Source organism: Schistocerca gregaria, chromosome 2, assembly GCF_023897955.1.
Source record: "Schistocerca gregaria isolate iqSchGreg1 chromosome 2, iqSchGreg1.2, whole genome shotgun sequence".
NCBI lineage: Eukaryota > Metazoa > Arthropoda > Insecta > Orthoptera > Acrididae > Schistocerca > Schistocerca gregaria.
This window is the reverse complement of record NC_064921.1, coordinates 459415763-459443048: the sequence shown is the minus strand read 5'-3', so window position 1 is coordinate 459443048 and position 27286 is coordinate 459415763. Positions and strand designations below refer to the sequence as shown.

Genomic DNA, 27286 nt, shown 5'->3' with positions numbered 1-27286 from the left:
ACGATGTATCTGCAGTGACAACAACTCTCCTGCACAGTATATGGATGTTCGTGCCATTTCCTTAACAAACAGGCACTATCCCCAAGACCTGGTCTGCAAACAGATCATCATGACATTTCCCTCACACCGCCCCTAATAACCCACCACAAAGGAGTGTACCCTTCATCACCCAATACCATCCCAGTCTGGAACAACTGAACCACATCCTTCACCAGGGCTTTGATTACCTATCATCGTGGCCTGAAATGAGGGACATCCTTCCTGAGCTACTTCCCACCCCCTTCTAAAGTCATGTTCTGTCAGCCACCCAACCTCCACAACATCCTAGTCCATCGCTATGCCACTCCCAATATTGACCCCTTGCCACACAGGTGATATTACTATGGAAGACCCAGGTGCAAAACCTGCCCAGTCCACCCACCCAGCCCTTCCTATTCCAGTCCTATCATAGGTTTATCGTATGCCATCAGGGGCCGAGCCACCTGTGAAAGCAGCCATGTCATTTACCAGCTCTGCTGCAATCATTGCACAGTTTTTTATATTGGTATGACTCCCACACAGCTGTCAACCAGGATGAACAGCCACTGCCAAACTGTGGCCAAGAGCAAAGTAGACCACCCTGTGGCACAGCATGTATCTGATCATGACACGTTTGATTTCAATGGCTGTTTCACTACTCAAGCCATCTGGATCCTTCCCTCCACCATCAGCTTTTTTGAACTGTACAGATGAGAGTAGTTATCCTTACAACACATTCTCTGCTCCCATGATTGTCCCGGCCTCAACCTACGGTAATATACTGTCCCAAAAGTTTCCACCCCCTCTGTCCTATCATCATATCTCCAATGCCGTTTATCCTGAGCCCTGTGCCAATGCATCTGCTTGTCTGTCCGTGCTCCTCTCTTCGCCCCCCCCCCCCCCCCCATGCTGCATCTGTTGGTAGTCTTCTTCTTGCACACTCCATCAGACAGCGTTCGTCTCTCTCCCCACCTGCACACTACTATCCCTTCCCTTTTCCCTTCCAGCTTGCTGCATGCGTCCCACGTGATGTTGCATTCCAGTTCAAGATGCTGGAGTTGGCGGTTGTGTGTGCATGAAGTGTGCTCATGAAGTGTGCTTGCTTGTGTGTGTGTGCCCTTTACTGACAAAGGCTGTGGTTGAAAGCTTTATGTGAGTGTCTTTTAATTGTGCTGTCTGAACTTGAACTGTCTTCTTTATGGTCAGTAGCAATCTGTCTTTTCGTACATTGTTACTAAAATACCACTATTTTGTATTTATTTAAATCCGTCATGTAATTTTTGTGTGACTTTCTTCCTTTTAGAATGGTTATTAGCTTTATTATCACATTCAATAACTCTGGAAGACAATACTCAACAATCTCGTGCACTTTGCAGTATGAAAATAAGTTTGCTTTACATTAGAAAACAACAATAAAGTAGTATTTATTTTTATCCATGTTAGTCTGCTTTTTAGCAGCATAGTGTATTATGTACGCCATTTGTCTATAAAGGTTCAAAACTGATTTTATTCCTAGTGTACAAGAATCAGTGCAGTAATGATGTGATAGAAAATATGCATTTGACTAATCAGTTGTGAGCAATCAGTGTTAAGAAGTGGATGTATGACTGCAGTGTGTCGATTTTGTTGTGTCATAAATCACAATGGAGCAACATGTCCAAATCAAGTTTCAGGACATTCGTCAGTATGTTTTGAAGAAGAGAAAAGTTAGTCCCTCACATAGTGACCCCCCAATGAAGGAAAAAAAAAAAAGCTGCACCTGAACAACTGCCATGACTTGATTAATGAGAAATGCAGACACTTATTTCTGGGAAAAAATCAGTATAGGTAATGAGACATAATGTTATCAATATGAATGTACCACAAAATGACAAAGTGCAAAAACTGACATAAAGAGTCAAAGTTTTAATGACATAACAGACATTCAAGACAATGAGGCAACCCCCCAATAAAGGACTTTTCTGACAACACAATTGTATGAACATTCAGTGTATTGTCCTCAAGTAGGGGGTAGATTATTTAGAAATATGAAGCATTAAAACCATCCTCTTAACTCTTCTCTATTTTTTGTTAATCAAGTCTTAAAACGTTTTGGCCAGGTGAGGTATATTGCCTTCAATTATCTGTAAGTGTACACTGATGATTATTTATATTACTGTGGAAGACCCAGGTACAAAACCTGCCCAATCCACCCATCCAGCACTTCCTATTCCAATCCTATTACAGATTTATCCTACCCAATCAGGGTGAAGCAGACATGTTATTTACCAGCTCTGCTGCAATCATTGCACAGTTTTTAATATTGGTACGACTACCAAACAGTTGTCCACCAGCATGAACAGCCACCACCAAACTACGACCAAGAGCAAAGTAGACCAGCCTGTGGCACAGCACGTAGCTGAACATAACACACTTGATTTCAATGTCTGCTTCCCTACCCAAGCCATCTGGGTCATCCCCTCCACCACCAGCTTTTCTGAACTGCACAGATTGGAGTAGTTATTCTTGCAACACATTCTGTGCTTCCATACTTATGACAGCCTCAATCTACAGTGATATACTGTCCCCCCTCCCTCCCTCCTATCATCTCATCTCCCACACTGTCATCGTCCCCCCTTCTGCCCCCATTCGCCCCCCCCCCCCCTTCCCCATGTCCGTGCCTCACAACCTCCTGAAGTTGCGCCTGTTGGCAATCTAGACCCCTAGTCCCTGCACACTTCAACAGACAGTGTTTGTCTCTCTCCTTACTCGTACACTACTAACCCTTCCCCTTTCCCCTTCCCTTTCTAGATTGCTGCTTGCATCCCACATGATGTTACATTCCAGCCCAAGATGCTGGAGTTGGTGGTCATGTGGGCATGAGGTATGCTTGCTTTTGTGTGTGTGTGTGTGTGTGTGTGTGTGTGTGTGTGTGTGTGTGTGTTTTACTGACAAAGGTTGTGGTCGGGCCGAAAGCTATATGTTTTCGTACACTGTTGATATTCCTACCTGGAGTTTCCATTGTTGGATATTTTACTAAGTGCGAAACTTGTTGAAACAATTCCTCACTGAAGTTAGATAACAGAACACATTTCTTTCAGAATGCTTCACATTTTTCAGCCATGAAGAAATCAGTTTTGGCCATTGGAGGTAGTGAGTCATTTGAGTTTCTATTCAATTTGTTCCCTTCTTTCTTTCATTACGTTCGTCTTCATTAATATCTGTGTTTATTAGGAAAATCTTTCCTTTTCAGTGAATTTTTGTGTGTGTAAATTTTTGGCAATGTCCATATTGAAGAAGTAGTATCACATTATTTGCTTTCTTTGCCACTTCTCTTAAAGTGCAATATTCTTCTACACAAAATACAGTTCATAAATGCTGACTTGAAATGTAATACCCATGTTCCCAAGGCCTATGTTCTGTCAGTTATTCTTGCAATATCTCTTCCTGTCAGCTGTACATATTTCCCATTTGCGACTTTCAGTATTATTGGTTTCAGATCATGAAACATAGTCTTCCTTAGCTGGTGATGCTAAGCATTTGACACTATGGAAAATAAAGCCTCTGACTTGACTAGTACCCCGGCAGGTTGACCATCAATGTGGGATTTCATGACATATTGGTGACTGTTGCCCTTGAAGGATTTTTATCTGTGGCAACCTCACCTCCATAGATTGTTGTCTCATAAGTTTCCTTGAATTGGGCTGCTAACTGAGTAGCTGGTACCTCTGTATGGCAACAGCAAATGGCTCCGGTGTGTTGTGGAGTGACATCATTTAGGGTACGACAATAGGCTTCATCCCACAGGTCGATTGTAATCACCTATTGTTGACTGGTGTAAATGAAACTATTGTGATGATTGATGTTTGGCAGCATAGTAGTATCTAAAACTTGTCTTCTACCTTTGCAGCATTGTACAATGTGTTTATGGAATCCACTGTGGAAACATACAGGTTTTTTGTTCTCTGTCTTCAGAAGTCTGTTCTTCTGTGGGGTGTTATACTTGGCAGAACAGTTGGCTCTACCTGCTTTGGTCAGATGCTGGCTTGTTATTTGGTGGATGTGGCACAAGTTTGAGTTGGCCAAGTCAGTTCTCAATGGCATGTTTGATTGGTGGCAGTGACTGGTGCTAAAGACTGGTACCCCTTTTCTTCAGAATTCGCTATTGCCCCCTGATGTATGTGGTCAATATTCACAGCTACTCTTTCTTGCTTACTCATTCTGACAGTTCTGGATGTCATAAAATGCTGTATCTCTTCTCTTACTACCTAGTGTATGAGAGAGGTGAGGTTGTGGTGATCTTAACAACTGCCATAGTACCACATTCAGGAGTAGCTCATCCGTCTGTTTTCTGTTGCATTTTCTCAATGCATTGCCACTACTCAATGAAGTTCTTGGTTGTTGTGGCATCCTTTACCAGAAGTATCAGTTTTTGTTGGCTTGTGTTATTCTTGGCTTTACAATGTTGCGTAGGATCAAAACATTCCTGTCCCTGCTATCAAGCTTCTCTTAGTGGTTTTCAAACCACTCCAGGACTGTGCTGTCCACATAAAAGTACACATTTACCACACACATCATGTCATCCTACCTATTGTATGAGGCATGTCCAGAAAGTAATTACCTTTTTAGCAAAAAACTTATTAAAACATTTTTCAAACCAAAATGTTACCAAATTGTTACAAAGAAGAGCACTTCTTAATCTATTTTTCTCTAAAGATGCCACCATTGTTAATATATTTGTCATACCAGGAAACCAATGTTTCTAAGCCCTCTTCTTAAAAAGATGCCACCACTGAAAACAGCCACTGCTGAACACCATTTTTTGTGCCATTGTCATTGTCAAAATTACTGTCCACTAAAATCACATGTCAAGTTCAAGGATAAGTTGTAGTCACAATGTGCGAGATTGGGGCTGTATGGCAGGAGATCGAACTCTGTTGAATAAGGTTTCGAGTGACATCAGCATAATGGGGATGTGTGTTGCCGTGAAGCAACACAGTGCCTTGGCTGAGCATTCCGTGGATTTAGTTTTGAATTGCGCTCCAAAGTTTTTTCAGTGTTTCGCAGTATTGTACTGCATTGATGGTTTCACATATGGGAAGGAACTCGATAAACAGAATGCCCTTTCTGTCCCAGAACACAATGCACATGATTTTTTGTGCTGAGAATGTTGTTTCGAATTTTTGCTTTTTGGGAGATCATGAGTACCTCCTCTCCATCGAGTGTTTCTTTTAATCTGGAGTTCCATGACAAAGCCATTTTCATAATTAGTCACAATTCTGTTTAAGGCTTCATCTCCCTCATCTTTGTATCAGGAAAGAAATGTCAAAGTACTGACAAGTCACTTAATTTTGTGTACTTCTGCAAGCATTTTCAGAATCCAGTGGGAAAACAATTTGTAGAAATTAGAGTGATTTGTGACAATCTCATGCAAAACAAATTTTGAAATTTGCGGGAAACTAACCCAAAAGTTTTCATATTGTGAACTGTCTGTTTTCACAAGTTTTCTCATTTACTTTCTCAACCAAGTCATCGACAACAGAAGGTCGCACACTCCAGCTTCATCTTGAACATTGGTCTGTCCATCGTTGAATTGTCTCGCACACTTTCTCACAGTGCCATAAGTCTTTACATTTTAACCAGAAATCTCTGCAAATTGATGATGAATTTCAGCTGGTTTAACATTCTTTGCATTCAAAAACATCATTACAGAATGCCCTTCACAGTTGGCAAGCTCAGAGATTGTCTTTAACATTTTGAACAATCAATGACAAATGTAAACATAATGCAGTCCAGCTGTAATGGTGTCAGTTGAAAGACAATGAACCAGAGAGATGAGTGAGGATGTGCAGAAGTGTGACACTAGTGCTGCAGTGGCGGTAGAATGAAATGGTACTTACTTTTCGGACTTGCCTCATATATGGCAAATTGGTCAAATTCTTTTAGCCTTTTCATCAGGTGCAAATGAACATCTGTGGAAAATACTATGAATTCCTGACTCAAAGGTGACTTATTGATGTTTTGGATTCGAAATTTTCTAACTTTACCAGAAAGTAATCATAATGTTATTCTCAGATGATACTTCTGCAGGCGTCACAAGCACTTATAGACTCCAGATTGATGAATTCCAATGAGTGCACATAACACAATTTGCCCTCGGTGATTGTTTGTCATTGTAGATGTTTTCTCACCATCATCAACAAGACAAGTTCAAGTATTTAGTCGAGATGCTCAATTGAACTGTAAAGCATTTGTTAGTGTAAAAAGCTACTCAGGCTCAGAGAAGGAAACTGCCAGCAAGGATCATAAGATTGTAGGTGGTCGGGGCAACTTTGATTCACTAATTGTCACAAGCAGTAACAATTCATTCCTAAGTTATGTGTGTAAGGACAACTGAACCTGTCCAGAAAGGACAGCTTATTGACATCGGTGAAGATTCATGCTCCGTTACCACTACAGAAAAAGGAGGGGAGGAAGCTGCCAGTGGGATCTGGCATGACTGAGGGATAATGCCAGCAAGTGTTAGCTGTTTTGCAGCAATTTTTGGATGTTTTCAAATCTGGAAAGGAAAACAATAGACTAAGCGGGCCATGGTAAAAACCATACCAACGGTGGAGATCACCCATCAATTAGCCAGCACTTGTATAGGATGTCACTGGCTGAATGATGGATAATCTGGGAGAAAGCAGAAAATATGCTGTATGATGACATCATTTAACCCTCAGAGACCTTGTTCCTCTCCTGTGATCCGTGTGAAGGAGGAGGATAGCCTATGGTCTCTCTATCGACTGTCTACAAATGAACAAAATCACGCAAAATATTTCTACCCATTGCTTTACATTGATGACTTGCTACACTACTTGTTAGAAGAAAATTGTTTCTCAGTTCTTGACATGCGAACAGGCTAATGGAAAATCGAGAATGACAAGGGTGACAGCCTGTCCGAGGCCGACAGTCTTTTTGATTTCAGGGTTATGTTATGTGGACTAACACTCCAGTGACATGTGATGGGCAGCTTGCTTTGACATTTTCAGTTGATGATGTGTCTTTTAAGGATATCTGAACTGCTTGATAACCATGTTGAATTGTGTCCACACTGTAGGCCTCCAACTGAATCTGAAAATGCATGTCTTCACTGCCCAAAAAGTAAAAATCTGAATGACGATGGAGTCCATCCCAATCCAGATAAATAAAAGCAGTCACAGGTTTTTCTGACTCCATGTAACTTCTGCAATGTGAGTAGTTTTCTCAGAATGTGCTCATAGTACTGGCAGTCCATAAAGGACTTCTGTACCAAAGCAAATTCCTTGCAAGAGCTATTGCATGGAGATACTAAAATTTCCTGGGAAATTGTGCAATACAGCTCTGTCTTTTCCTTAAGGAGACTCTCATATCTTCTCCAGTCCTAACACAGTGTGACAAGAATGCTGAGGCAAAAGTTCACATGATACTTGTAGACATGGGTAGGTGCAATTCTAGTACAAATTCAGGAAGTTGCTGAAAACGTGGTAGCTTATGTTTCTAGACTACTCGTCAAGTATAATAAAAAAAACTATTCTACATACGAGAATTAGTGTCTTGTATTTTTTTCAACCATCAGCATGTTCCAACCATATTTATTTGGTGAATGATTCATCGTTGTAATGGACCACCATTCTCTAAGTTGCATGAGTAGCCTGAAGGATCCATTGGATCAACAGGCAAGACAGACATTGAGGCTTCAGAAGTATGACATCACAAAGGTATACAAAAATAGATGCAAACACAAAGGTGCCAAATGTCTTTCAAGGAAACATCACGGCATTAAATGACCTTGCTGCTAAATGAAGGAAAATACAGCATTGATGAAAATTACAGAAGTCTTGAGAAATGGAGAACCAGTGAAAGGGAAATTCAAACTAGTAAACAGGACGTTTTATGTGTAACTATGATTCGCTGAGGCAGAAGTGGTTGCTCATCATCCAAGCCCATCTCCAGCCAGCTGTCCTACTAAAGTTTTTCCATGATGCTCCAGTATCTGGTCACTTGGAATTCGTCAACTCTTTAGACAGAATCAGATGCAAGTTCTCCTAGCTATGTTTGTACCAATCATTAGATGGTATGTGATTCACCATAAGGAACGCCAGCAACAGAAGCCCGTGCTGTTATTTATGTAGATAAATCTGAAAAGAATTCAAATTAAATTACATCTACATCTACATCTACATCCGTACTCCGCAAGCCACCTGACGGTGTGTGGCGGAGGGTACCCTGAGTACCTCTATCGGTTCTCCCTTCTATTCCAGTCTCGTATTGTACGTGGAAAGAAGGATTGTCGGTATGCTTCTGTGTGGGCTCTAATCTCTCTGATTTTATCCTCATGGTCTCTTCGCGAGATATACGTAGGAGGGAGCAATATACTGCTTGACTCTTCGGTGAAGGTATGTTCTCGAAACTTTAACAAAAGCCCGTACCGAGCTACTGAGCGTCTCTCCTGCAGAGTCTTCCACTGGAGTTTATCTATCATCTCCGTAACGCTTTCGCAATTACTAAATGATCCTGTAATGAAGCGCGCTGCTCTCCGTTGGATCTTCTCTATCTCTTCTATCAACCCTACCTGGTGCGGATCCCACACTGCTGAGCAGTATTCAAGCATTGGGCGAACAAGCGTACTGTAACCTACTTCCTTTGTTGTCGGATTGCATTTCCTTAGGATTCTTCCAATGAATCTCAGTCTGGCATCTGCTTTACCGACGATCAACTTCATATGATCATTCCATTTTAAATCACTCCTAATGCGTACTCCCAGATAATTTATGGAATTAACTGCTTCCAGTTGCTGACCTGCTATTTTGTAGCTAAATGATAAGGGACCTATCTTTCTATGTATTCGCATCACATTACACTTCGCTACATTGAGATTCAATTGCCATTCCGTGCACCATGCGTCAATTCGCTGCAGATCCTCCTGCATTTCAGTACAATTTTCCATTGTTGCAACCTTTCGATACACCACAGCATCATCTGCAAAAAGCCTCAGTGAACTTCCGATGTCATCCACCAGGTCATTTATGTATATTGTGAATAGCAACGGTCCTATGACACTCCCCTGCGGCACACCTGAAATCACTCTTACTTCGGAAGACTTCTCTCCATTGAGAATGACGTGCTGCGTTCTGTTATCTAGGAACTCCTCAATCCAATCACACAATTGATCTGATAGTCCGTATGCTCTTACTTTGTTCATTAAACGACTGTGGGGAACTGTGTCAAACGCCTTGCGGAAGTCAAGAAACACGGCATCTACCTGTGAACCCGTGTCTAAGGCCCTCTGAGTCTCGTGGACGAATAGCGCGAGCTGGGTTTCACACGATCGTCTTTTTCGAAACCCATGCTGATTCCTACAGAGTAGATTTCTAGTCTCCAGAAAAGACATTATACTCGAACATAATACGTGTTCCAAAATTCTACAACTGATCGACGTTAGAGATATAGGTCTATAGTTCTGCACATCTGTTCGACGTCCCTTCTTGAGAACGGGGATGACCTGTGCCCTTTTCCAATCCTTTGGAACGCTTCGCTCTTCTAGAGACCTACGGTACACCGCTGCAAGAAGGGGGGCAAGTTCCTTCGCGTACTCTGTGTAAAATCGAACTGGTATCCCATCAGGACCAGCGGCCTTTCCTCTTTTGAGCGATTTTAATTGTTTCTCTATCCCTCTGTCGTCTACTTCGATATCTACCATTTTGTCAACTGTGCGACAATCTAGAGAAGGAAGCACAGTGCAGTCTTCCTCTGTGAAACAGCTTTGGAAGAAGACATTTAGTAATTATGTATAAAAAATGTAACTGGACTTCAAATACTACACTTATTGCATTCAAACTTCCTATTTTCTAATAAAAATTGTAGAGTGTAAAGATGATAAATGACTGCCCATTGTTGATCCATAATAAATGTGCTTTTTGAAGAAGTTTTATTCACATAGAAAAAATTGTGCTATTATTTATCACACAGTGCTGCCGTCCTTTGAAGTAAAGTACCTGCTCCCCAGCAAAGTATGTAAGCTGTTGTGTGGAATCAAGATTTACCATTTCAGTGAAAATAAATTATCAGCTGGTGGAGTTGACAAACTTGGTGTCAAAGTGTGGTTCAGTAAAGTTTCCTGCTACTGAAGTCTATTTAAAAAAGGATGTTCCAGAAGAAACATGGCAAGAATGTATCATAAGTTCTCGTACGGACATATGCGGAACACCAAGTCAGTTTAATCTATCACAAACAACATTACATCACACAGCACATAAGACACCACCTTTAGGTGTATATGACTGAAGACATTTAAGAACTAGATCCTCTTGACAGGAAGACCTTCCTGAATATCTAATTTCTTATGATGGGTCTGTATTTGGCCTCTTGGCTGCTGCGACAGGGTGCAGGACCTGAGGTGACGTGATGCATCACCCTAGCCCCCATCTCCACCCACATCGTTGCCTGTGCCCCGCCGTGTGGAGGTGGGCCATTTTATTATCTGTTTTGTCTTGTTCTTTTCTGTTAATTCTGCAGCATGTTTGGAAAACTTTCACAGTTAAATAGATAAGATTAAAATATAAATGTACTTAAATGGGGTTAATGATTTGGAAAAAGGAAAAGTTAGAATGTATGGTAAAGAAAAACAAAAAAAGGGGGAGGAGAGAGAGAGAGAGAGAGAGAGAGAGAGAGAGAGAGAGAGAGAGAGAGAGAGAGTCCCTTCAGAGTTGCAAGTGGTGGTTAGAGTTTTGGAATTTGACTTAAAGACACTGACCGCCATTCACAATTTTTAATTGCTATGTTCTGTCTTTTAATACCTGGTGCAGATTATTAACTATTTACATTGGCATTTGTCTGAATTGTGTTAAACATTACGTTGAATACTTTACATTGATCTCTACTCTGTGTACTCCTTGTTGTCGCTGCATTTTGGCTAGCCTTCTGTACTGTCTTGTACTTCAGTATTCTGCATAGGTAGAATTTGATACATTGTTTGTTTGTAAGTTAAGTTCTGACCATTGCCGTGTATATCTTATCAGTGTGTTTATAGATTGTTCTGTGTTGTTTGGGTCAATGTGTAGTGTGTGTTGTGTTTGTGAGCTGTCTGCAGAAGATGACTATGGTTCTGGAGAACCTTCTTCCCCACATGTTCATCTGGATGTCTGTTGCAGACACACTGGTGTAGTGAGGAATTGTACCTTACCACTGCTGGGATCGATATGTTTTAGATTAGTCTTTCAGTGAGGTCAGGTAACAAGGTCCACAGTCTCTAACCTTTATAGCTGTAGTCCCATTCACTTTGGCAGGTATCCAAATGCCAAGTTTTTAGCTGATGTCTCATTTGTATGGGTACTCTATTGCTCTCTCGAACCTGGTCTGGTCTCCCCATCTTAAGCAAGAACATCGCCGCTCTTTGTCTTACCATGAGGTCTATCGGGAAAACTCCATTTACATCATGCAGTGCTTCCTCTGAGGATTAGTTGAAGGCCCCTGAGAGTCTTAATAAGACACTTCTTGGACAACCATGCATGTTAGCACACCACTTTCAGGCAGAAAAGTGCCCCACCCAGGACTGAACCTGTGTGATGGATTAACAGTGAAGGGCCAGTGTGCCAGCCAGCCTGGATGAGTATTTTACGCAGTTTCCCATATCTGACTAGGTGAATACTGGGCCAGTACCCACAACCCATCTCAGTTGCAGTTGGTCTACACGCCGACTCTGTGTAGATTTGGAATAAAGGCGAAAGAAGAAGAAGATACTGTTGGGAGGAAACCCCACTGTTGGTATGCTGCATCATACTCATAAAATTTCAGACTTCTGTGGAAACATTTTGTTTTCTGCAGAAGACCCTTAGTATCTATCCAATGTACAGTCTTAGACATAAAAACTGACCACCGGCTGGCGCCACAGAGACTAAGTCCGAGTCGTTCACTGAAGGTGGCCAATAAAACTGACCGCCCCTGACAACTCTAAGGCCATCTGCACCATCTGGCAACACTGTAAGATGGGGAAGTGTTAGGAAGAAGTGTTGTCTACTTCCGAGTTGATATGTATGGAGTGAGCCTGTGACCTTGCGGTAACCCTCGTGCATTCTAAATTTACAGTCGCATGGTCGCATCCAACCGTTTTCTTTTCTTTTTTTTTTCACCACATTTCGATCTAAAGTTATGAGTCTGGTTGAACATCGAAGACAATTCGCTTAACATTCTACCCACCCGCAATAACAAATATTCCAGAAACAATTCTGCAGGACAGATCATGGCTGCGTCGCGATCATAACAGCTTACGCTCGAGCGTTTCCTCGTGCTGCAGCGGCCACGGGCCAGACACCACTCACCGCCTGAAATCAGGTGCCGCCTATATGAAGGCGGCGCCACACTGACAGTGTATGTATCAATGCCATTTTCGAATTTGAAGTTCTAGTTATCATCTTGCAGTTAAGCATTGGATTTTGTATACTTGAAAATCGTGAACTACAGTTAAGAATTGTAAAATTGAGTCGCAAGTGGAAAAAGGTGTAACATCTGCAACACAACATTTACTTTGGTATAACAGAGGGGTGAATGTACAGGAGGCAGATAGAAACATTTGAACTGTGTGTGGAGTAAGTGCTTTTGGGAAAAATATACCAGAAAAAGATATTCTTGTTTCAACAAACATCATTCTGGCATGAATGATTTTCCACATTAAGAAAGTCTCGACTGCTGATATATGTGACAGATTATCATTTTACCATCATGCGACATTTGCATTCAGCAGGCAAATTCAGAAGTCTGGTGTAGGAGTACTGCATGCTCTAATTCGAAACAACAAAAATCAACGAAGTGACTATTACTGAACATCATCAGATCGCTCATTGAGCATTCCTATGCAGTACTGTTACTGGTGACGTGTTATGATGCCTTTATCATTAACTTCCTAAGAAGAAATGAAAGACTGAGCCCCACCAAAAGATGTAGACTAGAGTAAAGTGTAGTGTGAACATAATATTTTACATCTTGTAGCTCCAAAAGTGTGTTTTGGGCTACAAATTCTGCCCCAAGGGGTGTGTGCCATGCAGCTGTAATTTGTTGTCAACAACTGAGACACCTTTCGGTCACAGTGTAAGAAAGTCGAGCAACAAAACTTCATCACCAGTGCTACTGAATGATAACTCACTCTGTTGATTTGAGAAACAAAACTATCCAGGAGATTGATAGGAAAGTCGTCTCTCAGGCACTTGTATTGATAGGGAAGTCCTCTCTCAAGCACTTGTCCCTCTCGTCATGTATTCGTAAAATTTTACCTTTCCCGCTCTTGATCGATCAACCGTGAAGGCAATTCATTTCTAGATGAAAATACTCTTAAGACTACATTGGTTTAATGACATCATTAGAACCAGTGGGTTTATGAATAGTGCAGCCCTCATAAAAGAACGCAAAGACTACCTCAGTAAGGCTACACATGGTGTTATCAAGAGAAGTCAAATGTGCATTGAAGTTGGTTGGTGAATTTTTGAGAATCAACTTTGAATGTCCTCATTTGCCTTTACTTTGAGTTTGTTAGCGTTACGTACTAACAGCTATGGAATTTTTTTCGTCCGTACTACCACCTGCTAAAATATGTACTATTCCTCCTGAAACACCCTGTATATGGATATATATGTGTGGTGTCTGTTCTTTCGGACATGTCCAAAAGAAAATGCTTCATGGCATTCTGCAATGACCTTCGATCTAGCTGCAGGGGCTGATACAGATTTCTGAGATGCTTGGCTGTCTGAATAAAAGGAGATGCTACAATTTTTGTAGGGTCTACTCTAATTTTCCTCCGTGCCCATGCCGACAGGAAAAAAAAAAAAAAAAAAAAAAATTACTGTGGCCATCTTTCTTAAAGACATTCTAGGCAGTACACCAGACCTGGTACTTTCATCTGTTTTCGACCTGTCAGTAAACCACTATATTATGTCTCCTACATGGTGTTGTGGTTCGTTTTTCCACTGCTCCCTGCTTCCAACTGTTACATGGCAAAGTTTATTGAAACAGCTAGAAGTTGTGTAGTTAGTCGGCATTTCCCCAGCCATCGCCTTACTGATTTGGGATTCTGTATATTCTAACTATATCCAGATATTTCCAATTTTTAGCCTTTATGTCACTGCCGCTGCCTCCATTTTAAGCCACAGGTGTAAGACGGGCATGTCTAGCATACTATCCATTGCAAGAGTGGATATCCTGCTAATTCCATCTGTTTGTGAAAGCAGGCCTGTCTCTGCACTTTGCCGGACTCCCTAGCAGCCACCTTCTGTTCGACTTTGTTCATATTATAGGCCAATAAATTATAACTGGTCTTTTTACAGGGATGTATATCCAGTACAATGCTGTCAGATGAAAATTTGTGCCTGACCAGGTTCGAACCCGGATTCGTAGTGTCTTTCCTTTCGGACATTCCCGAAAGAGCCGCGCATGTGGTATGTGGCAAAGATGGGAATTCGCGTCTGACGAGGAGCGTGTGTAGACAGGTGTTGCAGAGAGGTTGGCTGCTGTGTCCCAACAGTGCCCACCGTCGGAGGATCGAGTCCTCCCTCCGGCATGGGTGTGTGTGTTGTCCATAGCGTAAGTTAGATTAAGTAGTGTGTAAGCTTAGGGGGCGATGACCTAAGCAGTTTGGTCTCATAAGTTCTTACAATGAATTTACACATTTTTAAATCCAAAATACTGCATCTCGGTTCTTACGATAGTGCAATAAGTGCGCACTGGTTAGCTGTAACTGAAGAGAGACTCCAACTCGGATTGTGGTTAAGAGCATAGTAACTTAAATTGTGAATATATTTCTGAATGAATGTTTGTTATGTATTTTTCCGTCACCCTTTTCACTGTTATAAGTTATGTTCTATGAGGAACGCATGCCATTGGAGGCAGAAATCTGTAATTTATTTTACCTTAATTACTACTTCAATTTTTTTCCACAATTTAAAGTTATATATAGGTGCAAACACGGAGTACATGGGAATAATGCAGCTACTCAGTGACAAGTATGGGGGAGGCATTGAGGCCTGGCCTCGGGTCTTCGACCCCTGCCCTCTTTGCCTCCACCTACCTGGTGCTGAAAGTCTTCTCAAACTTTTTTAAAAAAATAATAGTGCAGTGATCAGCGTGTCTGTCTAGTAAGCAGGAACATTTGTCTTGTCATCAGTGTAACGGGACTTCAACGGCATCCAACCCTTAGTCATTGCTTTGTGCCGGCGCAAACCCATGTCATATATGTGCGAATCAGATTGTAGTTCATATTTAGTCAAATAACGAATGGTGAGTAATAAGTATGCCGGCCGGGGTGGCCGAGCTGTTCTAGGCGCTACAGTCTAGAACCGCGCGACCACTACAGTCGCAGGTTCGAATCCTGTCTCAGGCATGGATGTGTCTAATGTCATTAGTTTAGTTAGGTTTAATTAGTTCTAAGTTCTAGTGGACTGATGACCTCAGAAATTAAGTCCCATAGTGCTCAGAGCCATTTGAACCATTTACGAAGTATACAAGTATTTACGAACAGTAGAAGCAGGATTGCAGCGAACTGATCCCTTAACCAAAGTACCTATGTAATGAGTCATTCCAGCTGCATAGCTGAGGGTAATATTTGTTAAGCATTTCATTGCAGAATTAATGTAATACCCACACGATGATCTCTTTAGTCATACTGTATCATTAGCAGCCCGTGAATGGAGTACTATGTTCGTTAAATCGGATTACTCAAGCTGAGGCCAAATAAAGAGAAGCGACGACGCCACAACACTATGTTTACTTCAGTAGGTAGTCAGCGCTAAATTATGTGTGCCACCATTAACGTTACTGTAAGCAGTTTGACAGCATAACACCACCATAACTACTGACAACCTGAGCCATATCATCACACAGTTGTAATTCGCAGTGATTACAAGTTGCTGATGTTTGTCAAGAATAGCGGAAAGCGCCTCTGGAGTTCCATTTGCATTACACCTAGGATGGAGAGAATCGTAAATAACAGTAATAGGTCACCCAGCGAAGAGAAGAGTCCACGTATTGTCTCAAGTTCTTGCAGTTTGATATTAATGCAGTTCCTGATAGTTTCACACTAATGGGTTCTTTTGGCTATCGGAATACTCATAGGAGAATTATAAAAGTGTAATTGCTAGAACGCTTAACTACCTTAATAACATGTCATTCTGGATTGAATATGACTTGAAAAGCGACCTTAATTTGACGTTTCCATCCATCTCCTGACGTATTACTGAATGAAGTCTGAAGTGCTCGCACAGTTGTATTGCCTGCCACATGGATTCTGTGAAGTGTTATGGCAGCTGGCAGTCATTGCTGAATACAGACATTTGCAAATATCCCCACTGCTTTAGGGGAAATCGTCTTTGTTGCATTTTTTTCCATACCGTAATTAGCACAATAACATAAGGCTTGTTCTGCTGAAGAACGTGATTCCCACAAGTCCTTAAATAAGAATCTCCCAGCAGGAGAAATGCATGAAAGGAGACAGACTGTTGGACAAAAGAATGGACAGCTCCCTGCTTTTTGCGTTTCCGATAGCGCCTACGATAAGAATCTTGTGTCATATTATGCTTCACAAACTTAAACTGTTTGTTTTTTTACTTCATACTAAAATAAAAGTTATGATATGAGAAGAGGAAATGACTGATATGCTTCTCAGGAACTTTAGTTTTTCATGTTTTTTTTTGTCACTTCATACTGAAACAAGGGCATTAATATGAGAAGAGGAAATGAAATATACACTTCCAAGACATAATATTTCCATGTGTGCTACTACTGCATACATGAAAGCCCTGCAGTTAATTTTTGTATGTTGGATAAATTTTGATATCACCTCACATTCCTTTGTGAGAAGGTTCTTATTTTCTTGGGATTCAAATAGAGTGGACATTTCATCACTGGTTAATATTCTGATGACTAATGACATGATACCCGTTGCAATTGCTCTATGGCACCTGTGAGTAGAGTCTCACGTTGGTTCTATAAGAACACGCAGGCAGTGATATCCGCTCACTGCAGTCAGAGCCAAGGTGATTTCTTTCTGTTTATGGTGAAGTGTCTGCTGCAGTGTCCACGCTCAGCCAACATAAACAAATCGCGGCGGCATTGGGCACTGCTAATCGCTGCACTTGTCGTGATCCTCGACAACAAGAGCGCACTGTCTCTGCTAATGATACTATGGAGTTAATACATCTTACGTAATGTAACGTAATATGCAGGTCGTGGGTTGGGTAAAAATTCAGTTTGTAACTTCCCATCGCATTAAAATACTTTAGAGTCATATTTTATGCAATATTTATTGTTGGTCGTCTCTTTAATGTTAATAGTATTGATTCAGATTGTGTGTGAACACGAAAACACACACACACACACACACACACACACACACACACACACAGTCATTGATTCCAGTGAGGGTGACAACTACTGTGTGTCGAACCACACATGCACCAATCAATTCCTCAGTTGGCGTCGAGTGGATGAGATTTTTCAATTACCTTGCATTGCAAGAATTGTAAGGAGACTGAAAGTAAATAGTCTTGTATCTAAAGAGCTGCGACAAACCAAAGCTTGACCAACTATCAGATAATTATCCACATGGGTTTTGTGGACGAGTATACTTTTAGTAACCAACCCACCCACAATTATTACGTAAGATTTCTCGAAGGCGTCGTCGACAGTGTAGCGTGATGGTTTACTTCCCACCATACGTTTTCTATATACGTCCAAAGGTCGCTTGCATTTGTAGGTTCACATGGCAATGACCTTGTTACCTCTGCCCACATATCCTCTATCTGGTTGATGTTCGGTGATCGTGGAACAAACAGCAACAGCTTTATCCTCTCTTGGCCCTGAAACCAATATCGCACTGCTCTGCTATAGTGGATGGGGCTCTGCTCCTGTAAATAAGCTGTTATCTCGTTCGTTCATATATTCATATTTAAATAAAATATTAGTAATAAGCACATTGTATTATTATTTTTCACAGTGTTTAAGAATTCAGGCCCTGTCATAAATAAGTGATCTAGATTCTACCGTCAGATTAAGAATGTGGTTTACCCAGTCTATCAAATGATGAGAGTCGTATTCGGATATCCACTTTAAGCCTGACTGGCTTAATCCGATTAGAACAATCTGGTATCGAAATGAAATTACAGAAATCGGATAATTTGAACGTCTGTATTGCAACAATGCTGCGCACATAAATTCCTATGATGGAGTAACAGGTAGCAACTGCCCAAGAAAAAATGAGAAATATGTCTACCAGCAGCAATGTAACGTAATTATAACCCATATTTATGTGATGGAAATACTGAGTCGAACAATGCACATCTATTTCAGTGGTGGGAAGATGCAACATATCGGATTTGCTGTTGACATAATGACAATAATAATAATAATAATAATAATAATAATAATCCCATGGGGACGATAGGGGAAACCCTCCCCCATATGGGTGGTACCGAGGAAATCAAACACTTGGGGTGAACCAAATACTAACACAATCCTCAACGACTACTCAATCCGTTGAACTCAAAATCCACGCACATCTGAGTGAAAACCACCGCTACTCTGGTCACCGTCTGTTAGCTCAATGAGCTCGGCTGAAAATATTTGCTTCCACAGGTTTCAACACCCTCTGGTCCTGTCCAGTCCTGGAATCACCCACGCCAAACCAATGAAACACAAGCAAGCATGAGCTGTGCAAACTGTCGACAGGCGGTAGTTGGAATTTCGGATTCTGGGGAGGCCAGGTTAGCACGGCAGAGAATATTGAAGATCTCTTGTAAATTTTCCCTACAAGCAGAAAACATGCATTTGAAAACTACACGCTGCGCAGTCAAGGTTGCAGCAGTCATGGACTGTTCGGCTGGTCCCGGTGGAGGTTCAAGTCCTCCCTCGGGCATGGGTGTGTGTGTGTGTTTGTCCTTAGGATAATTTAGGTTAAGTAGTGTGTAAGCTTAGGGACAGATGACCTTAGCAGTTAAGTCCCATAAGATTTCACACACATAAGACCTTTTCCTTATAACAAAATATCGATACATTGATCCAAATAACGAAAACTAAATAATCTAACATAATAAATCGACCGACAAAAAATTCTCATCATTGCTCTTCAAGAACCACGACTAACTAACAATGAAACCTTGCATTACGGAAACCATTGCATTTTCAAGAGCAAAATGCAACAAAAAGTAGCGAAAGGCGTACCAATCTTGGCCACAAACAGGCAGATACAAACTCAATAAGGGAATCATAAGACAGCGCTCGAGCAAAATTCGTCTTGGTACTTTCAGTAACCCTTACTGTCAGAGCGAAAACCTTACGGTACTGCCAATTTCATAATGGCCAATTTTGTTTTCTGCCGACATATTTTTTGCTGTTGTAAAATACATAATTTTATCTATGAAATGCCACATTTTCGGAATACTTGCAAATGATACAGGAAATGAAGTAAATACAGATATTTTCGAAGTTGAAAGTCGGTAATAGCCTAATAATTCGTGTTGAAATGGGATCAATTGTCTTACAGACACTTCATGCTTCGCTACAGTCTGGAACCGCACGACCACTACGGATGCAGGTTCGAATCCTGCCTCAGGCATGGATGTGTGCGATGTCTTTAGGTTGGTTAGATTTAACTAGTTCTAAGTTCTAGGGGACTGATGACCTCAGAGACCTTTGAACCATTTTTGAACTTAATGCTTTATTAAGATAGACTGCCATCATGATGTTTCTGTAGTAAACTGAATTTAATTCGTATTAGTAAAGTGAATATTTTATTTGCATTTTCCATTAGTTTACTAAACGCAACAGTAATCCTCAAAGAGAAATTAATCAGCAGCTGAATTTTCTTTCACCATATCTACAACAATCTGACAATGCAGCAGTTGTTTAAAAATTATACGCCCGTAGAAACCTACTTGTTTTAACAATGTCATTTAACCATAGTAGTTTTAAGAGTGTTTTCGTCTAGAAATGCATTGCCTTGATGGTTGATCGATCAAGAGTGGGAAAGGTAGTATTTTACGAATATATGACGAGAGGGACAAGTGCTTAAGAGAGGACTTCCCTATTAATACAAGTGCCTGAGAGACTACTTTCCTATCAATCTCCTGGATAGTTTTGTTTCTCAAATCAACAGAGTGAGTTATCATGCAGTAGCACAGGTAATGTAGTTTTGTTGCTCGACTTTCTTACACTGCGAACGAAAAGTGTCTCAGTTGTTGAGAACAAATTCCAGCTGTGTTGCACACACCCCTTGGGGCAGAATTCGTAGTCCAAAACACGCATCTGGAGGTATCAAATGTAAAATATTATGTTCACACTACACTTTACTCTAGTCTACGCTTTTGGTGGGGCTCAGCCTTTCATTTCTTCTTAGGAAGTTAACGATAAAGGCATCATAACATGTCACCAGTAACAGTACTGCATAGGAATGCTCAATGAGCGACCTGATGACGTTCAATAGTAGTCACTCCGTTGATTTTTTTTGTTTCGAATTAGAGCATGCAGTGCTCCTACACCAGATTTCTGAACTTTGCCTGCTGAATGCAAATGTCACATGATGATAAAATGATAATCTGTCACATACATCAGTAGTTGAGACTTTCTTAATGTGGAAAATCATTTGTCCCAGAATGATGTTTGTTGAAACAAGAATACCTTTTTCTGGTATATTTTCCCCAAAAGCACTCACTCCACACACAGTTCAAATCTTTCCATCTGCCTCCTGTACATTCACGCCTCTGTTATACCAAAGTAAATGTATTGTTGCAGATGTTACACCTTTTTCCACTTGCGACTCAATTTTACAATGCTTAACTGTAGTTCATGATTTTCAAGTATGCAAAATCCAATGCTTAACTGCAAGATAATAACTAAAACTTCAAATACAAAAATGGCATTGATACATACACTGACAGCGTGGCGCCGCCTTCACATAGGCGGCACCGGATTTCAGGCGGCGAGTGACGACTGGCCGGTGGCCGGTAGCCGTTGCAGCACGAGGAAACGCTCGAGCATAAGCTGTTATGATTGCGACACAGCCATGATCTGTCCTGCGGAATTGTTTCTGGAATACTTGTTATTGCGGGTGGGTAGAATGTTAAATAAGCGAATTGTCTTGGATGTTCAATCAGACTCATAACTTTAGACTGAAATGTGATAAAAGAAAAGAAAACTGTTGGACGTGACCAGGCGACTGTAAGTTTAGAATGCACGATGGTTACCGCAAGACCACGGGCTCACTCCATACATATCAACTCGGAAGTAGACAACACTTCCCCATCTTCCAGTGTTGCCAGATTGTGCAGATGCCCGGACTTAGAGTTGTTAGGAGCGGTCAGTTTTATTGGCCACCTTAAGTGAACGACTCGGACTTAGTCTCTGTGGAGGCCGGCCGGCGGTCAGTTTTTATGTCTAAGACTGTACATACCTAGTCTTAAAATATTTAGGATAGCACAAAACAATATGTCTAATGTGGGCTAGTGAATAGACATTTGCCCATTCCCTTTTTGAAAACTAGTTGCTGCTGTAGTGTATATTTAATGTATTGGAGCAGTTTGTATTCCACCAGACATTGAATCTTCAACCCATCAGACGCCTCATTGGTATTTTACCCTTCACAACAAGATCTGTTCAAAAGTTCTTAAATGACAAATATTGAGTTCCTGGCTTAAATGTAATGGACTCATTCGGTGGTGATAGCCATTAACCCTCAAAGACCTACTAGCCTCTGCACCTCCCCCCCCCCCCCCCATCCTCCCCCCTTTTTTCCAATCTGGGTGGTACATGAAACATAGTGAAAAAAATTGAAATTGAAAATGGAAGAAATATATTCTATGAGAATACTTGTTAGGCTCTTGCTCTCTATGTCAGTAAAGATATTTCAAGAAATTAAGTGCAGATGTGATGTTGTTCATAGCAGAATTGATCCACCTATAGCAGTGCATTTATTGGTGGAAAGTAGATTATTGGGAGAAAAGGGAAAATGAATATTTTTATAGATGTTACACAAACACATTTGCACAGGCAGAGGACAGTAAAGGCAACAGTATTTGACTCAATGGAAAAGTTATGTATGATACCAGATTATTAAATATTTTAAAGATGCCAGATGATGTAGATAAGTGCAGTTCTTGCAGTTAAGTGAATTTCAGTAACGGGGGATGTAGAAAGCTGAAGAAATCTGTTTAGGAGTTTTTCAATGAGTTGGGTGCAATGTGTCAACAATGTTTCAGTGTTAATCCTCATGGTCTTAGGAATCTCCACATTCTTGGCACCCTTATTTTTCAATGACAGTGATATAAATTTTTATGATTGCTCCATTTCATGATACAATCATCTGCTGCTGCAGCCCAGATTAGGACTAATGTTGCTTTCAATATGTCAGCTAGCGAATGCTGAAAATTTGTGGAACAAGCATGATTGGTGCTAGCAAAGCAGCCTCCCACCACTTGTGTAGCAAACAGCTCAACTAGATGAATGAATTGTGTAAAGTTGTGCATAGTGATCATTGCAGAGTGCGTCATGCCATCAGTGATGGTCCTTAATGTGCCATCAGTGATGGTCCTTAATGCTAACTAAGATAGCAGCAGTTACCAGACTGTATCAAGCAGCATATACAGCCATCGTGGTGTGGCATTCTGCTGTCTGTCATACAGTGTCAAGTAGATGTAGTCTTCCAATATAGCAATGCTGACACACACCCCTCGAGTTACCTGAGGAGCGCCAAATGTTCAGGAATTCCCTAACCAGAATTATTTCATGACTCATCTCCTGTAGTGAACATGTGTGCCATGGTATATTGCATCTCACCTGATCTGCATTACCAACAATACCCCTTGACCAGTTGTGGCAATATGCAGAAGTTACATAGAGTACTAACTCTGAACCTTTTCACTTCCTGTATGTCATGTAACACACTTGGGACTGGTAATTTTTCCCTGCATACAGAACACAGATAACAGCAAAGATACATGCACCAATACTTTGCTAACCCTCCACACAGTATCATTACCTACTGCAACAAGTTTCAGTACTCTGTGTCATCAATTACACGTAATAGAAATATTCGATGGATAAACATATTTTCCTACCATTGGGACCGAAGAGGTGAAGATGGGGTTCTGTATCTGTATGAGTGTCTTTCTGCACGATAGCAGGACGATGTTGTAAATACTTAGAGCTGTGTGTAGGAGAGCTGTAGTCTCAGACAGTCTGTCCATAGATATATGGCTATGTACTGACAGTCATACATCTCAATGCTCAGATTTCATTTTGCATAAGTGTACATTCTTGGAGGGCTTTTAATGCATACTGTTTAATTTTGATCTCTCTCTCTCTCTCTCTCTCTCTCTCTCTCTCTCTCTCTCTCTCTCTCTCCCTCTCTCTCTCTCTCCTTTTCCTCCCCCCCCCCTCCCTCCCTATCCCCCCCCCTCCGCCTCCATGCAAAATTTGAAAGATTACTGAGTAATGCAACGTTTGCTGAAATATTTTATTCGCTTGATTAAAACTGATAATAGTGTCATTACATTTGTAAGATTTCTTTTCTGTCCCTCCAACAGATAAAGTTATAATTTTTTACTGTGGAAATAATTGGATAGATCATATTTTTAGTAATTTAACTTAATATATCTGTTCAGCTGTATGAAGATATTTATGACCAAGCATTTGTTCCATTCTGAAATTATTCACATTCATTGTATCTGAAATTTCAGGAAGAATTTTCTACCTATGATGCTAATGAGCCTTTCATCCAAAATTTAATAATGAATTTAGATGGCTTCTTAAAGTCTTTTAAATCCAGTCTTACCCAAAATAATTATGATGTTCTCGTAAGCATTCTAACAACTGAAGTGACTTCTCACCTAGAAAAAGTTGTGCTGAAATCAACATTCAACAGGGTATGTATATTGGACTTACAAACTATTCTCTATTAAATTTTACTTTCATGGAAGCTGTGATAATGTACGTGGATTGAGACATGCAACAAACTATATTAACTAGTCTTTTGGGGGTTGGCAGAAGTATATGAGAGATGAACAAATAAACTGGAAATACATAAAAAAAACAATGGTGCAATGTATAAAGGACAGGGGGAGGGGAGGGGGGCCACCATGTTCACCAAAGAAAGGAATCTCTTCGATGTTTCAGCCTGGTTCTTCTGAAAGAACTTGTATGTACAAATATGTAGTTTGACTTTCAAAATGTTTTAGGTTTATTGAACTTTCTGCTTTCAGTACACTTATCTATGTATTGCTGGTATTAAATCTGAATACACAAACGAAACTGTGATTAAATAGTGTTTATTGCAGAAAAAAATTGTAAAGGAATTCTTGTATTCAAATACGTAAGCAAACATGTGATCATTCGGTTTAAATTTCTTTTACAGCTTTTTACATCGCAAAGAAACACATGAATAACAAGATAATACAAAATTTAGCGTTCATAGTGGAATACAGTGTGATACACCGTGAAACATGGAGAGACACACAGTTCAACTTTACATTCACAGGATTCACATGCATAAATTCATTTCCTGATGTACCTGCACGAGTCATTCATAACAACGTGATCTGCGACTGCGGTGTTCGGATGCAGGCTGAGTTGACATCCTTTTGCTCCCAGCTTCAGACAATGTTGGCTTCGGTTACACAGCTTGAGGATGTTGCCAATGGGCAACACGGTGGGGGGGTCCGGACGGGGATTTGTCGGGGACAGCCAGCTCGTCCCATGCATCCCCCAGTCGGACTACAGCTGTGGCAGCCCGAGATACTCCCCACATTGAGGCTGACTCCTCACCCATGGCAGAGTGGGAGGTCGTCTCGAGGTGTGGCAGGGGGAAAAAGACATTCCAGAGGGCTGAACGGAAGGCCTCTCCAGTTTTTCTGATGAACCAGTTTCAGGCTCTCCGGCTGATACTGATCTTCGGCCGGACATAGCTGCTTGTCCTGTTCCAGAGGTTGCCCCTCAGCCTGCAAGATCTGGACGGTCGCAGAGAGTGAGCTTACTGGTGGTAGGGAGCACCAACATCAGGTGCGTAATGGGGCCCCTTAGGGATATGGTTGCAAGGGAGGGGAAGAAAACCAATGTGCACTCCTGTGCGTACCGGGGGGAGTCATTCCAGATGTGGAAAGGGTCCTTCAAGATGCCATGAAGGGTATAGGGTGCTCCCGAATGCAGGTGGTCGCTCATGTTGGCACCAATGATGTGTATCGCTATGGATCGGAGGAAATCCTCTCTGGCTATCTGATTTGGTGAAGACTGCCAGTCTCGCTAGTGGGATGAAAGCAGAACTCACCATCTGCAGCATCGTCAACAGGACTGACTGCACGGACCTTTTGTACAGAGCCGAGTGGAGGGTCTGAATCAGAGGCTGAGACGATTCTGCGGCCATGTGGGCTGCAGATTCCTCGACTTGCACCATAGGGTGGTGGGGTTTTGGGTTCCGCTGGATAGGTCAGGAGTCCACTACACACAGCAGGCAGCTACACAGGTAGCAGGGGTTGTGTGGCGTGGACTGGGTGGCTTTTTTATGTTAGATGGTCTCGCGCAAGTACAGAAAGGGCAACAGCCTCAAAGGGTGCGGGGCAAAGTCAGACATGCGGGGACCAAGCTGCAATCGGTATTGTAATTGTCAACTGTTGAAGCTGCATTGGTAAAGTACCGAAACTTCAAGCTGAAATCGTTATAGGTACAGAAAGTTGGCTGAAGCTAGAGATAATTCTGCCGAAATTTTTACAAAGGCACAGATGGTGTTTAGAAAGGATAGATTGCGTGCAAACAGTGGTGGCGTGTTTGTTGCTGTTAGTAGTAGTTTATCCTGTAGTGAAATAGAAGTGGATAGTTCCTGTGAATTATTATGGGTGGAGGTTATACTCAACACCCAAGCTAGGTTAATAATTGGCTCCTTTTACCGACCTCCCGACTGTGCAGCATTAGTGGCAGAACAACTGAGAAAAATCTGGAATACATTTCACATAAATTTCCTCAGCATGTTATAGTCTTAGGTGGAGATTTCAATTTACCAGATATAGCCTGGGACACTCAGATGTTTAGGACGGGTGGTAGGGACAGACCATCGAGTGACATTATACTGAGTGCACTATCCGAAAATTACCTCGAGCAATTAAACAGAGAACCGACTCGTGGAGATAACGTCTTGGACCTATGGATAACAAACAGACTTGAACTTTTCCATTCTGTAAGTGCAGAACAGGGAATCAGTGATTATAAGGCTGTTGCAGCATCCCTGACTATGGAAGTAAATAGGAACATAAAAAAAGGGAAGAGGGTTTATCTGTTTAGCAAGAGTAATAGGAGGCAAATTTCAGACTACCTAACAGATAAAAACGAAAATTTCTGTTCTGACACTGACAATGTTGAGTGTTTATGGAGAAAGTTCAAGGCAATCCTGAAATGCGTTTTAGACCGGTACATGCCAAGTAAAACTGTGAGGGATGGGAAAAACCCACCCTGGTTCAACAATAAGGTTAGGAAACTAGTGCGAAAGCAAAGAGAGCTTCACTGCAAATTTAAACGCAGCCAAAACCTCTCAGACAAACAGAAGCTAAATGATGTCAAAGTTAGCGTAAGGAGGGCTATGCATGAAGTGTTCAGTTAATTCGAAAATCAAATTCTATGTACCGAGTTGACAGAAAATCCTAGGAAGTTCTGGCCTTACGTTAAATCAGTAAGTGGATCGAAACAGCATATCCAGACACTATGGGATGGTAATGGCATTGAAACATAGGATGATACGTATAAAGCTGAAATACTAAACACCTTTTTCCAAAGCTGTTTCATAGAGGAAGACCACACTGCAGTTTCTTCCCTAAATCCTCGCACGAACGAAAAAATGGCTGATATCGAAATAAGTGTGCAAGGCATAGAAAAGCAACTGAAATCACTCAACAGAGGAAAGTCCACTGGACCTGACAGGATAGCAATTCAATTCTACATAGAGTACGCGAAAGAGCTTGCCCTCTTCTAACATCCGTGTACTGCAAGTCTCTAGAGGAACGGATGGTTCCAAATGATTGGGAAAGACCACAGGTAGTTCCAGTTTTCAAGAAGGGTCATCGAGCAGATGTGCAAAACTATAGACCTGTATCTCTGACATCGATCTGTTGTAGAATTTTAGAACATGTTTTTTTGCACTCGTATCATGTCATTACTGGAAACCCAGAATCTACTCTGTAGGAAACGGCGATTGTGTGAGACCCAACTCGCTTTATTTGTTCATGACACCCAGAAAATATTAGATACAGGGCTC

General features: G+C 41.3%; 1 protein-coding gene across 1 annotated transcript in view; it reads left to right on the top strand.

Moving 5' to 3' along the window:
* Positions 1-27286, top strand: part of LOC126325794 (conserved oligomeric Golgi complex subunit 4) — a 144674-nt gene that overhangs the window by 99678 nt on the left and 17710 nt on the right. The window contains exon 10 of the mRNA XM_049995280.1: positions 23730-23915. Coding sequence (XP_049851237.1) covers positions 23730-23915 — 186 coding nt within the window. The remainder of the gene's footprint in view (positions 1-23729; positions 23916-27286) is intronic.